This window comes from Mytilus galloprovincialis, chromosome 13 (assembly GCF_965363235.1).
Source record: "Mytilus galloprovincialis chromosome 13, xbMytGall1.hap1.1, whole genome shotgun sequence".
Lineage (NCBI taxonomy): Eukaryota > Metazoa > Mollusca > Bivalvia > Mytilida > Mytilidae > Mytilus > Mytilus galloprovincialis.
Window position 1 is genome coordinate 11,171,234 of NC_134850.1, and position 15,711 is coordinate 11,186,944.

Below are 15,711 nucleotides of genomic sequence, written 5' to 3' on the forward strand. Positions count from 1 at the left end.
TGGGTTGCTGTCTTATTCATGTATCCACACCCCTCGCGTTATCTAAATGTTAAAACAGTTTTGGGTTGCTGTCTTATTCATGTATCCACACCCCTCCTGTTATCCAAATGTTGAAACCGTTTTGGGTTGCTGTCTTATTCATGTATCCACACCCCTCCCGTTATCCATATGTTGAAACAGTTTTGGGTTGCTGTCTTATTCATGTATCCACACCCCTCCCGTTATCCAAATGTTGAAACCGTTTTGGGTTGCTGTCTTATTCATGTATCCACACCCCTCCCGTTATCCATATGTTGAAACAGTTTTGGGTTGCTGTCTTATTCATGTATCCACACCCCTCCCGTTATCTAAATGTTGAAACAGTTTTGGGTTGCTGTCTTATTCATGTATTCACACCCCTCCCGTTATCCAACTGTTGAAACAGTTTTGGGTTGCTGTCTTATTCATGTATCCACACCCCTCCCGTTATCTAAATGTTGAAACAGTTTTGGGTTGCTGTCTTATTCATGTATCCACACCCCTTGTGTTATCCAAATGTTGAAACAGTTTTGGGTTGCTGTCTTATTCATGTATCCACACCCCTCCTGTTATCTAAATGTTGAAACGGTTTTGGGTTGCTGTCTTATTCATGTATCCACACCCCTCCCGTTATCTAAATGTTGAAACAGTTTTGGGTTGCTGTCTTATTCATGTATCCACACCCCTCCCGTTATCTAAATGTTGAAACAGTTTTGGGTTGCTGTCTTATTCATGTATCCACACCCCTTGTGTTATCCAAATGTTGAAACAGTTTTGGGTTGCTGTCTTATTCATGTATCCACACCCCTCCTGTTATCTAAATGTTGAAACAGTTTTGGGTTGCTGTCTTATTCATGTATTCACACCCCTTGTGTTATCCAAATGTTGAAACAGTTTTGGGTTGCTGTCTTATTCATGTATCCACACCCCTCCCGTTATCCAAATGTTGAAACAGTTTTGGGTTGCTGTCTTATTCATGTATCCACACCCCTTGTGTTATCCAAATGTTGAAACAGTTTTGGGTTGCTGTCTTATTCATGTATCCACACCCCTCCCGTTAACCAAATGTTGAAAAAGGTTGTTGTCTCATTTATGCATACCATACTCACTCCTCCTTTTTTTCACAAATAACTGAAACAATTTTTTGAATTGCTGATCATTCAAATAATAATGCTTTAGTTTATCTGTAAATTCATAAATTATTGACCATTCTAACATGACGTCCTTCAAACGCTTTGAGTACACACCCGTGGTAAAATATGAATATATTGCCAGTGCTGTTCCGATTGTACTCCCAAGTCATATGCTTTTTTATGAATGAGACACCCGACGTCATAGAACAATGAATGTAAGCATTTTACGGGAAAATACACGCTTGTGAATCCGAAAATCATCACAAGGAAACATACACAAATGATGCTAAAATGTGGCAAAAGCCCTTTATTGTACATCATATAAGACATATAAATAAATTATCATTCAAATTCATCCAAAACTGTCTAAATACATTATTTTAAATAGTTTAAGCATGTCACTAATGCAGTTTGCTCCGTTCTTTTACGCTAGTTTATTAGTGCGTTTATTTATGGGAACGGCAAATATTTGCCTACACCTAGAGCGCTTCGATCCAAAAGAATTGCCGTATGTGTCCTATCAGAATCGAAATAATTAATGGGGGCTTGAATATATCTAGATTTTACCACGGGTTGTCCCTTTATGCCGATATTTTACCCCTCGCTATCGCTCAGGGGTAAAATATTTGTCATAAAGGGCCAACCCGTGGTAAAATCACGATATATTCAAGCCCCCATGAATTATTTCTTAATTCTAACATGACGTCCTTTAAACGCTTTGAGTACACACCCGTGGTAAAATATGAATATATTGCCAGTGCTGTTCCGATTGTACTCCCACGTCATATGCTTTTTTATGAATGAGATACCCGACGTCATAGAACAATGACGTTAGAATGTAAGCATTTTACGGGAAAATACACGCTTGTGAATCCGAAAATCATCACAAGGAAACATACACAAATGATGCTAAAATGTGGCAAAAGCCCTTTATTGTACATCATATAAGACATATAAATAAATTATCATTCAAATTCATCCAAAACTGCCTAAATACATTATTTTAAATAGTTTAAGCATGTCACTAATGCAGTTTGCTCCGTTCTTTTACGCTAGTTTATTAGTGCGTTTATTTATGGGAACGGCAAATATTTGCCTACACCTAGAGCGCTTCGATCCAAAAGAATTGCCGTATGTGTCCTATCAGAATCGAAATAATTCATGGGGGCTTGAATATATCTAGATTTTACCACGGGTTGTCCCTTTATGCCGATATTTTACCCCTCGCTATCGCTCAGGGGTAAAATATTTGTCATAAAGGGCCAACCCGTGGTAAAATCACGATATATTCAAGCCCCCATGAATTATTTCTTAATTCTAACATGACATCCTTCAAACGCTTTGAGTACACACCCGTGGTAAAATATGAACAAGTCAATAGTTTAGGGGTTTTTAATTCTGATTTCGTGGAATGCTGTTTACAATAAATGATATCAAAACTTAAAATGTGATCTTTTATTGATCATGAGATCTATCCTTTGTCAATTTTCGCAATTAAAACAAACATTTCTGAATTTACAGTAAAAATACTTTCCACTCTTCTGTCAGAGACATTGCAAGATCAAAAGTAGAAACCATATGATAAAGTACAAATACAAACCATCTTATAGTTGTGGATTTTTTTTTTAATCAAAGATAGAGAGCCTATAAATCCTGGTAATTTATCATAATTTTTCCAATGGAAAGATGCTTTTTCTGCTATCAAAAATGACATTTGGACATTTATCAAACTTATCTTTATCTCACGACTAGGTAATTATATTTTGCCATCCACTGATTAATTAGTCTTTTATAATAGGATCAATGCGTCAGAATCAGCAAACATTTTTCATCCTTGAAACAAAACCCCAAGTACTTTTAAGAGGATCATGTTTGACAAAAAACACCTTTGAGGATCATCTACTATAAAAATCACCTTTGAGGAATGAGGATCATATACTATAAAAATGTCCTTTGATAAAGGGAAGTACTCTTTATGTCTCCTCTAATTCAGATTTTACAAAACGAGAAAAAAATATTAAGAAACATATCCACGAAAATCAATTCAAAAGTACAATTTGGTTGGGTTCATGCTGCTCAATCTTTTGTTTTGTTTACTATTGTTTTTGTTTTTTGTTTTTTGGCAAGGTATTGTCAATTCAGAAGCTATTGATAGCAGTAGTAGATTTGTTTTTAATTAACCATGGGTTGGGCATTTGTATTCAATTATTTTATCTGGAGCTAAAGCATAATAAATGAAATGAACTGATTTGTTTATTTTGCTTCAAAATATAGATAGGCGTATTGTATTCGAAATATTTTGAAAAAATAAAATACAAGATCCAAAATAATGTTAATTCCAGAACTACCTGATAGTTTATGGTATAAGAAAAACCAGGAAAATCACTAGTTCAGACACACACAAAAAGATGTACGAATGCAAAGATCTTTTATGTAATTCAAATACTATTTCTCTTATTCCATACGTCAACAAAAATCATTTCCTTATAATTTCAATTGAATTCAAATTCAGATTTCAAAAATTAAAATCTACAGTATAAAATTTTAACAAAGAAAAAAAGCCAAAGAATATACTAAAGGCAGTATATTTTTTTCAATAGAGATTTACAAAAAAGAAATCTAAAACATTACTGTGTATTGCAAGCACGGTATAAAAAATGGTGGCTCTTACGTGTAAAACAAAATTCTTCTATGTAAATCAAAATACAATCCTCTTGTACAAATGTAAGAAAAATTATGTCCTTATATTTTCTAGATAAAAAAGGCCTTATATCTCATCTGTCCATTGAATTTAAATTGAGATTTCATAGAACAGAATCTACCTTCATCTTAAATTTCATCAAAGAAAAAGTTAACCAAAGAATAAAGGCAGGAAATAATATTCAAAAGAGGTTTAACAAAATTGTCCATTCTAATCACTAATAAAAGAAAACTAATACTCCACATCACGACTGCAAGTTCAAAAGGTAAGGCTTCATTAAGATATAGTGAGAAATCAAACGGACCTTTAATTTAATCAAACGCACCATCCCTTTGATCTTTTATAATCAATACCAAATCTTCATTAGCTATGCATCATATACATAAACGATCATAAATAAATTTCTTTTACAATATCATCAGCATCAGACACATAACATCTTACAGTGTGTTAACATTTTAATACAGACTAGGCCACTGAAGTCTGTGGTTGATATTTGATTAACGGTTATGAATTATGATGAAGAGACAAATATCTATTGCCATTAATTGTCTTAGAGTCAGGAAGTTATGACAAGACAACTATAGTCATGTTCCATACAATTCAATGTCTTAATGAAAACAAAGGATGCTGACAAAGACTGACTAATATATACAATCTAATTAATTGAAGTTACAACAACTTTCTTTTGTTCAAAGTAATTTTCAGTAATTTATTTCAACACAAACTCCATCATAATGGTATAAAATATTAAATTTAAAACTAGCTGTGGAACATTAGCTCTTATGATCTGTATGACTTTTATTTATTTTTTGAGGTTCCCCCCTTAAAATTCAAAATATTTCATAAGAACTATGGTTCTCCTGCAGATAATTTAGAACAGAATTGCCAGGCAAGCCCATTCATGTGTCTGTCAAAAAGTGAAGAGCCATGCAAGGTAAAGAGAAATTTTCACAAAAATCTTTGGTAATTGACTTCTATTCCCCCAAACTGTTCTCCATCATCAATGTACCCACCTTTTACAGATTCCTTTTAACCATGTGTCTATAGACCTGAAGTGGTAAACTGTATTGCTGAAACTTTTAGCCTCAAATTTATAATGGTCCCAGATCTGAACCTTGCCATTATTCCATCTAGCACCAATAGTCTTGGGTCCATGTCCTAGCCAGATTTCTACATGGGTCATGAAATGCTTCTGGTTTGTGGCTGAAAAAATATAAAAGTGTCTTTATAATAATACAGGTGCTAACTTTTACATCATATACTCATACTCATAATTCTAAACAAACAGACGATGTCATGGGGAAAATTAATACTAACAACAGACAAACAACATTACACAAAACACAACATAAAAAAATATACACAAACCCCAGTAAAAACCTGGGGTAATCTCAGGTGCACTGGAATGGTATTAAATCAGATCTGGCTGCAATTTTCAAATGTGGCACTAGTAGTGTTGGTCAAATATGGCACCAGTAGTGTTGGTCGAATGTGGCACCAGTAGTGTTGTTCGAATGTGGCACAGGTGTGTTGTTCAATCAGATACTAATGTATTTACAGAAGTCATTCTCCTTCATAAAACACAAAATTGCCTCGAATAGAACTTTAACGGCAGAGAGGAGCACAGAAAGAGCAGATAGGAGCTGAGCTTTTTATTTTGGACTAACAGCCATGACACTAATACACATACCCTTTTTAGGCCTAACTTATCATTGCTTTTGAAGTTGCTTGATAAATCATTGTTGTACGAAACAGCTTGAACAAATATCTTGTTTTAATGGTTATATATGCAGGTGTTACATCATATTTATATGTTAGATGACAAAATCATTTGTTTTATAAAATGGCCATTACACGTGTACGTTACATGTAATATTTTCTATTAGCAGGTGGACAAAATTCCCAAGAACATGTACATGTTACATGTAATATTACCTCTTTATAGATGGGCGAAATTAACAAGTAGGATATGAAATTAACTACTTTTGGTTTTCTTAATTGGCCGAAGGTATTGTTCATTTTCTTAGTACTCAAAGAGTACAAACTGTGTGCTTGAAACAACAAATCCAGTACTGGCTGAATTCTGAGTACGAGCTGTGCCCCTCTATTTTGCACTTAAGCAAGGACACTAACATATTATAATCCCTTTTTTGGTCTACAATTATCATCCCTTTTTGGGCCTACAATTATCCTCACTTTTAAAGAAGCTTGATAAGTCATTGATGTATAAAACAGCCTGAACAAGTAGGATATGAATTTTACTACTACAGTATTGGTTTTCTCAATTGGCTTATGGTATTGAGACTTTCTTAATACTCACAAGAGAACGAGCTGTACCCCTCTATTTTGAACTTAATAAGCTTAGACCCAAACATATATATTACTTTTTTTGGCCTAAGGTTATCATGGCTTTTGAAGTTGCTTGATAAATCATAATTGTATGAAGCAGCTTGAACAAATATCTTGTTTTAATGGTTATACATGCAGGTGTTACATATTTGTATGTTAGATGACAAAATCATTTGTTTTATCATTATCGTATGTTACATGTAATATTTCCTATTTACTTGATTTACAGGTGGGCGAAATTCCCATGTAGAACATGAAATTAACAACTGTACTTTTGGTTTTCTCTATAAAGTTTGTCAGTGCCTTTAATAGACAACTTTATGTTAAGGGTTTTTTTTTTTCATTGTTGAACACGGTAAGGTGGTCTATTCTTAAATATCTTCATTGTTTTCTCATTGTTGAAGGCTATAAGGTGGTCTTTAATTGAGTATCAAATGGTTTATCATCAGAAAACTTACATATTTTATACTTTAGCCTTCGAATGAAACAAAATTTGTAATTTTAAGCCCGGAGGTTTATATGCTGTTCATTTTTAAGGTTAGTTCATCAAATATACATGGAGGCTAAGGAAAAGTGAAGCAAATTAAAAATAAAGATCCAAGGACATGATAGCCCACGCTCCTACTTTGCAATTCTCCAAGTAAAATAAGGCATAACTCTAGAACAGGTATTGACTCACTGCCTTAATTCAAACTTGGTCTGCAAGTTTTCTTTCTTTCAATGTGTGTGAATTTTTTTAAATTTCTTAAAATTTGCACAAAACATACAATAGTTAAAGTGTGAACAGACTGAATTAGGACTATACTTGATGCCCTCATTGATCAAAGCAAGGGCATAAAAAAAAGACACTGAGACCCTTCATTAAAATCTCCCATAAAATATAATCCTCTTCTCTCTATTATTTCCCATTCACCTTATAAATAATCTTTATTTTATCATTTCTCCTACTCCTTCCACACCATCTTCCTTTTATCCTTCATAACTTTCATATCATAACAACATATAAATTTGTCACAAGTTACGGGTCAAGACATGTGTTCATAAAACAAATGAGTTTCCATGAACCTAAATATGAACAACATTAATTATAAGTATGACAATCCAAAATAAATATGCACTAAGAATAGAGGTGATGTTTCCGAAAATTAATTTAATGTATAAACATAATAGGTTTGTTTTGGGTTAGTTCTAATCCTGTAATCTGGATGTCATTTGAATGTTTAAAGTTATGAATGACATAGTTAGACAAAGAAGTCAACAAAGATAATTATATAAGTATAGTCAATAAAAAAGTCGTTGTGAACCATTTATTGTTTTAAAGGTTTTAAAAGAAAAAGGAAAGATATCAAAGGGATGTTCAAACTAACAAGTTGAAAACAAACTGACAATGCATTATGGGAAATATAAAATAAATAAATCAAAACACAAATACCTTTTAACAGCATACAATACACAACATAGAAAACACAAGACTGAACTACAGAAACCCAACCAAAAACCAGGGCTGATCTTTAATTTGTTCTGAGAATGTTTCTAATCTTTAAATTTAGATAAAACAATACATCAAATTCATTTTTTTTTTTGAATTTTTGAAAATAAATTTTTGTGGAAGCTATTTTCAAAGATACCAGAGATCTATTTGAAAAAAAAAACATCAGTTCTACATACAAAACTAAAGTAATACTGAAGCATAGGATCCAGTTACCCTATAATAGCCCTGTGAGGGTGTCAATTTTCAAAACTTCAATTGTTTGAGTAAATCTAAATTTATCATTATGCATCACTTATTTATGTATCAGATGCTTCATATACATGTCACAAATGATATAAGCCTAAAAAATAATTCATTTTATTTCTAAAAAATGTTTGTCTTAAAAATAGAAAAATAATCTCTACTTGACTTATTTCAATCCAATTGTATTTTAACCACCATTGAAATTTTTAAATTCAAATTTGTTCATATGTGTTTACATATACCGCTGTACAAAGAACTTTTGGTGACTTTTTAACTTAATAATCCCTTGGTTGTTTGTGTGTGGTAACATTAAATAAATGCTTATATAATTAGGTTTAAAATTCTCTTTCGCTGAATTTAACCCATTGAAACACATGCATGTTTGACCCCATTTCTTCCGTGTTGAATTACATTGCGCTCCGTAGGGCAAGATACAGCGTAATAAACAATTCAGCTACAGCGAATAAACCATGTCTTGTATCACAGATTTCTGCCATTTTGACAGCTAAAATGATGAAATATTCAAATTGTATTTTTGACAATTATTAATAATCCTCATAAGCTGTCGCATAGATCATTCAAATTTTGCAATTCATTTAGTTTTATTTTAAGGCTTAACATATGACATTTAATAACTAGCAATTCCAAAAAGTGAAAATGAGAGAAAAAATCAAGATAGATAATAACCAGGTCTAATAACACCCCATAATTAAATCTTCAAAGATGAAGAACAATTGTTTCAAAGATATCAAGGTCAAGATTTTGCAACTGACAAAGTAAACACCCCTTGTGACCTTTTCAAACTCTACAGTTTTATGTCCCCATCCTCCATACCTTGGAGATTCTCATTTTAAAGATTAGTTTGACATACATTAGAAGTATCACAAGAAAATGATACAAGATATCCTGTTTTCACATCTTTCCTCAACTCTACAATATTTTGTTTCCACAACATTTTCCACAAGACCCCTTGATAACTTTAGGGTTACAATCGGGTCCCAACATAGCATAAAATTATTCATACTTTACATTTATATGTCCAAGCCCTTCTTTCCCCTTCCCTCTTTACCACATGGGATCCAAACTGGACACACTCGGGTTTTTTTAATAGATTAGACTGTTGGTTTTCCTGTTTGAATGGTTTTACACTAGTAATTTTGGGGCACTTTATAGCTTGTTGTTCGGTGTGAGCCAAGGCTCCATGTTGAAGGCTGTACATTGACCTATAATGGTTTACTTTTATAAATTGTTATTTGGATGGAGAGTTATCACATTGGCACTCATACCACATCTTCCTATATATATATATGCAGTTTTGTCTGTCACCCTTTCCACTTACCAAAGGAAATCACCATAACACATACTTACATTTAGGATTAACATAGGTCCCAGACATGAACACAAGGTCTCCTGGCTTCATATCTTTCTCTGATTCTATTATATGTGGCAGTGTGTCGAACATGTAGGCCTGGTTCCATGGTCCTATAACAAAGCCAAAGTCTTTGGCTAAGTCTCGTACCACTTGTCTAACCAGACCACAGCAGTCAAGAAATAGTTTTGAACTGTACTCATCCGCTGAAAATATAATTTTTTAATTCATTTTTCCTTTCTTTTATTTTTTGCTTATAACTTTCTGGTATAATTTATCAAATTTGGTTTGTCAGATAAGTCCCATGCATTTTGTTTGACAGGTGCCACATCTGCTGAGGATCTGTTTACCCTTCTGAAGCACATGAGATCACCCCCATTTTTTGTAGGGGTTTGTATGGCTCAGTCTTCAGTTTTCTATGTTGTGTTTTGTGTACTGTTGTTTGTCTTTTTCTTTTCTAGCCATGGCATTGTCCGTTTATTTTTTACTTATGAGTTTTAATATCCCTTTGGTACTTTTTGCCTCTCTTTCAAATAAATTGACTTCCCGCTGCAAATGTTTATGCACCTGTCCTAAGCCAGGAATCTGAAGTACAGTAGTTGTCATTTGTTTATGTAATTTATACGTGTTTCTCGTTTCTCATTTTTTTATATAGATTAGACTGTTGGTTTTCCCATTTGAATGGTTTTACACTAGTAAATTTTGAGGCCCTTTATAGCTTGTTGTTAGGTGTGAGCCAAGGCTCCATGTTGAAGGGGCGTACATTGACCTATAATGGTTTACTTTTATAAATTGTTATTTGAATAGAGAGTTGTCTCATTTGTACTCACACCACATCTTCCTATGTCTAATTATCAGCCACAATCATATGAAGTTAAAACAAAACTTCAACTTGAAATGTGATGTAAAGACAGACCAGGGAAGAAAATGCTTCTCTTCTAATGTAGATGTGGTAAATAATTCAATAAATTTGTAAAGATTAGTTCTCATGTAAATATTTTCCATAGGCAAGAGTTTAAATTTTGACACATATCACCTTATTTACTGGCCAATTTGATCATAACTTCTCATGATGTTGTTAATTTTCTCACACATGTGAAATTATGGATTATTTTCATACTAATGTGTAAATTGAAGGTGGGATCCAACTTTTGTTTAACTTTTAACATTCTTTTCTGAAAAGGCAGAACATGTGAAAAATTGGATGTGGAAAATTACTATTTCAACTATAGATTGTCTGATTCAGAGCCTGACTCACACTGTGACTCAATTCATAAAAAATTCATATGAGTAAAAAAAACTTAGTCATGAATATTTCCGCACAACTTACAATCAATTTTAATCTTATTTTTTGTCAAAAGGGGCCAAGATATTCAAAATTAAGAGCTGTTTTTGGTATTTAACTTCTAAATCTTTTGGTCTCTGGAGGAGAGTTGTGTCATTAACAATCATACCACATCTTATTTTATATATCTGGTTAATTCGTGCATTTAACATATATAGCTATTTCATTTTGGTTAATAGGACATATAATATTATTATACCTTTCATATATTTTAAACAATTCTATTGGGTGAAACGTTATCACGTGACATGGAATAATTCGGTTGTTTTTCATTTAATTGCAAGGAAGGATGAATAACCCTAAAAATTTCCACCAGCGGTGAATAACCCTATTATTCACCGGCGAATAACCTTTTGAGTCTGTTGATTTGTACTTGAGTTATCTCCCATGAAAATGACGTCATAAACGTAAATAAACAAAATGGCAGCGTTCACGTTACACTGGAAGCTCACAGAGGGACGTGGAAATAAGGATTGGACATGAATAGAGTGCCAGCAGCTGATGATAGCTCTTATAGAGTAACGGTCCTTTTTAGGGCCATCAATATTTTACAAAAAGATTCTACCTTTGTTGTACATTCTAGAAATTCTAGAAAACAAATGTATTTTCAAACGTCAGCTTGTCTTTGATTTTGTTATGTAAAAAATATATTGAAAGTTTTCGAAAGGCCATTCCACTGTTAGTTCGGTATAATAAAACAATTGTGGCCCGTTGAAAAGGTGAATATCTAAAATTGTCAACCCTTAAAAGTTATTTCACTTCGGGCTGCGCCCTCAGTGAAATAACCTTCTCGTGTTGACAATTTTGGATATTCACCTTTTCAACGGGCCATAATTGTATATTGTACCTTGGGGGTCAAATAATAAGTAGGTTTCAAGTTTTAAATTTTCACAAGCTGAGTATATTCCTTTTAAAAGGTTATAAAGTAAAAAGTTTTAATCATTGCTCAATGATCAAGAACTGATGAACTGCTGAGATAACTTCATTAGATAAAAAAAATATTTGTGAATTTCACAAATAAATAACCACTACTTAATCTATCCTCAAATAAATTTGATCCCAGTTAATTGTTTACCACACGTTTTCTAATATATATCATTATTAATGATCAAAAATGTCAACTAATTGAGATATATTGAGATATATTGACATAAATACTTTAAAAACCTTCAATAAATCCAAATTAATCCTAATTGTTAATTGCGAAATCTTGTAAGTTTCACACGTTGCCAATTTTGTAGTTGAAATCCCTTACGAGGAAGTCTTGTTATCTGTCTTTGAAGTTTTTCTGTACTTAGTTTATATCATCTTCTAAACCCATTTCCTAATAATGGAAGAAATTTATAAAGAATTTTTATGTTTTAAAATAAAAGTCATTAAAATTTAATGGTGTTTATCTGTGGGTTTTTACTTACTTTTTTTTCAAAGTTTACCAAAATAAAAAGTGCTCACTCCTTTTTTGTTTGAAATTAATAGAGATTCTTATTACCTCAAAATTGAAAAATTATAGAAGACTTTTGAACAAATAAGCAACCATAACAAATCCATTTGAGAAACAACAATAAAACCAGACCAAAATTTGTACTACTTTCCTGGTATGCTCTTTTAAATTGACCGAGGCTAATTTGGTGGAACTACAGCTTACTAAGTCTATCCTAAACTTTTTGCAAAGAAGGGTAGTGGTTATCTTTTGTTCTGTGTTGAAGCCCCGTGACTTTCAGATGAAAAACAGCAATAAAAGTGTGCTTTTTTGTGTTGTTTTTTTTGCTGTGAATGTACTGATTTTGCGTCATTGCAGATGGATAACTTATATCTCTATTTTTCTATTAGATTACTTCTTAAGCATATCAACTTACTATCTTTAGACCAATATCTTCTAGCATAAGGAATGCCAAAGTATTTCTTTGCTTGGTTGATGAATTTTTGTCGTAGTTCTTCTTGAAACTTTGGATTTTTCTGTCTTCTTCGCCTTGCTCTTCGTACTCTTTTCTGTTTTGCAATCTCTTTCTAAAATAAACATTGACCAGAATGCATATATAGACAAATTAAAAACTACTTGCTAAAAATCTACCTACCAGACACCAAATGACATACAAGTAATCAACAATAGGTAACTGTACGGCCTTCAATAATGAGCAAACCCAAAACTGCAAAGCAAGCTTTAAATGTTATGTCTGCAAAGAACCACCAGAACTTCAAGACAGTTTTATTCAAATGTTCTTGATACAATTCGGAGGCTATTGCATTTGTATCAAATAGTTGTGTGGGTTTTTTATTAAAGCTGTTTTGAGCAAACTTGGTGCATTGGAACTTGGTTAAATATTAAACCAGTATAGTCTGATTCATGACAGTAATGTTAAACTTCAATATCAAACTTACAGTTCTTACAACAATAAAAGATTTTTGGGGGGTTAAAATTTTTACATCACTAAAACAGCAATGCTTACAACTGAAAAAAGTTTTAAAAAAAACCCAAAGACTAGGGTATGCAAAACAAAAGCATGAATATTCATTGACAAATGTATGACTGCAGTAGTAGAAGGAGTAACACATGTTTACTTTTGGTTGGAAAAGGTCGAATACCACCACCAAAGTTATTCAAACATAGCTCCACTTCAAATTCCTGATTTTTTACAGAAATGGCATGATCAATCTACTCAACTGTATAGAACTGTAAATAAACTCATTGATAAAGTTTGTACACAAATAGTTATCAAACTTCAGTCTAATTTAATTATATTTAAGCAAACAAGGGTCACAATAACAATTATTTATTTTGGATATTAAATCATTAATCCTGTTTATGAACGGACATGCTTAGTCATGACATCCTTGGCCATCTGATAGTGACCTAGTGCTGAGACAATCCTTTTCAAAATTAAGCAAGGGTTATAAATTGGTATAAGTTTCATGGTCCAGACTTTATAGAGATTCTGCTAGGGCCACCTTTAAAATCATTCTGTTGCAGGGTTGGATAGGAAGGTAGTGATTCTACTTTTGTTTTCTGGGCAATAACAATTCTACTGCACAAGAAAATTTGAATAAGAGCAGGAAAATTCCTTTACAAAAAAAATAATTTAACAATTCATGTCATAAAACTCTAAGAGCCTTTTAATTAGGCTGTGTCAACATCAAACAATTAGAATTTCATTTTTAGGCTAGGACATTTAATTTCATCTGGACAAAATTTGGCATTCATTTGTTGAGAATAAATGTAAAGAGCAAATTGTTCCTTTGACTATGAAGGACACCTCCAAAACTATGACACATAAAATGACATCCCTCTTAGTTTTTAACAAATTAAAAGGGTTATCTTTTTTATTTTTTAAAGTAAGGTCTAAAATAAAATAATATATCCCCAATCCCGACCGACCCTGCAAAAATGGTGCTACTCATAAAATTTTATTGTCAAAACCAAGTCAAATATTATTTTATTCATTTTGGATTTTCAGGCTTGCTGGATCGTCAGATAATATTCAAGCTTTTTGGAAAAATAAAATTATTTCCCTACCTACCTACTCACACCTGGCTCGGCAGGGCCGGGATTGGGGAAACAAACAATATATTAATCTAAGCTAAGGGCATGTTACTTTTTTTAAACAATTTGTGAAATTAGTAATTCCTGTAACTCTTCTAAAGGACCTCTGCGGGCATATCCAGCTGTGCTCCGAGTGAAGCAGTTTATTTCTAATGCCATAACAAGTTACAGCTTTCTCATTTTGTTTGTAAATCAGGATTAATCAATTAATCAATAACAGCATCAATTTCTTCAACTCAACTGTAGCAATACAAATTGCATACCCCTACTTATATTCTCAATTTAAATGTTACACTTCTCACATTTGAAATTTTGAAACAAGAAATATCAAGTTTTCAACTTTAACTACAAATTAAACTCTTTCTTCTATTCATTAAGATTATAATCAATGTTGAAGTAATATGGAAGCTACTTGAGAACACTGGTCAAACAATGTCCAAACAAACAACTTTGTGTAATTACTAGAATATTAACATATGTGGAGATTTTAATGTTGACACAAGAGACATGGAGATTATTTCCAAACAAATTTGATATTAGAGGGTCTGGATTGGGGGTTCTTCATTTCTGTATTCCTTATTTTTTTGTGGTCATTTTTCTCCATTTTTTATATTTTAGCACCCTTTATTCTCTATTCTTTCTTATTTTTGCCTAATTTTTCTATATTCTTTACTACTTTAGGCCAATTTTCTGTAAATATGGCCCACTCTTCTCTATTCTGTATACCCCCTATAAAGACCCTCATTTGACAACATGGAACAACCATGGCACTACAATGTTTGTTTACACATCCAATCGGACGATGATTTAGTAAATATTGGGGCACTCGAGATCACCAATATCTGGACTGAACGTAAATCAAACAACTCGGTGTGTTCTATCTCCGGTCACTTTCCACATATATTTCATGGCTTTCCATAAATGTCAATAATCATGACAGTGGTTTCCGTGTACGGACATGAGTACCTGAGTATGTTGATAAAAAAAACATTCAATTGCACTGCAACAGATATTCAAATACTCTCACTCAAATAAACTTTGAAATTTTAACTTTTCAACTCACAGAATTGTCAATTGACATGTGTATATTTTACCAGTAACAGAAAAAAAATTGTTTATGTTGCAGCTACTGTTGGTTTATTAAATTTGGTGTAACCTTATATACCTCAGATTCATGTATTTTCATGGGTATCAATTTTCCTTGATTTAGGAAACATTACATTGTTTGTGGATAGTTGATTTCTTTGTTTTGCCAAAGTCTTCATGCAAGCTTAGTTTAAACATATTTATTTATAGTGGATTGGGAAACAAGTTTTGCAACTTATATTAATCCCTTTCCACTTTGCGGGTGCGAGTGCTGCCTTGTAGCGGCATTAGCCTACTCTTTTTCGAAATCTACAAGGGTGTCTTTAACCTGCAAGAGATATGGCTAGTACAGAACATTTGAATTTGTGGTGTGGCTTTGCCAATGAAATCCATAAAAATTGGTATTGCACAAATAATAATGATTCCACACTGCC

General features: G+C 32.6%; 1 protein-coding gene across 5 annotated transcripts in view; it reads right to left on the minus strand.

Moving 5' to 3' along the window:
• Nucleotides 1-15,711, minus strand: part of LOC143056711 (uncharacterized) — a 145,291-nt gene that overhangs the window by 94,980 nt on the left and 34,600 nt on the right. For all 5 annotated transcript variants that reach the window (XM_076229857.1, XM_076229856.1, XM_076229854.1 and 2 more), the window contains 3 exons: nucleotides 12,510-12,660; nucleotides 9,308-9,514; nucleotides 4,869-5,058 (listed from right to left, as the gene is read on the minus strand). In XM_076229857.1, coding sequence (XP_076085972.1) covers nucleotides 4,869-5,058; nucleotides 9,308-9,514; nucleotides 12,510-12,660 — 548 coding nt within the window. The remainder of the gene's footprint in view (nucleotides 1-4,868; nucleotides 5,059-9,307; nucleotides 9,515-12,509; nucleotides 12,661-15,711) is intronic.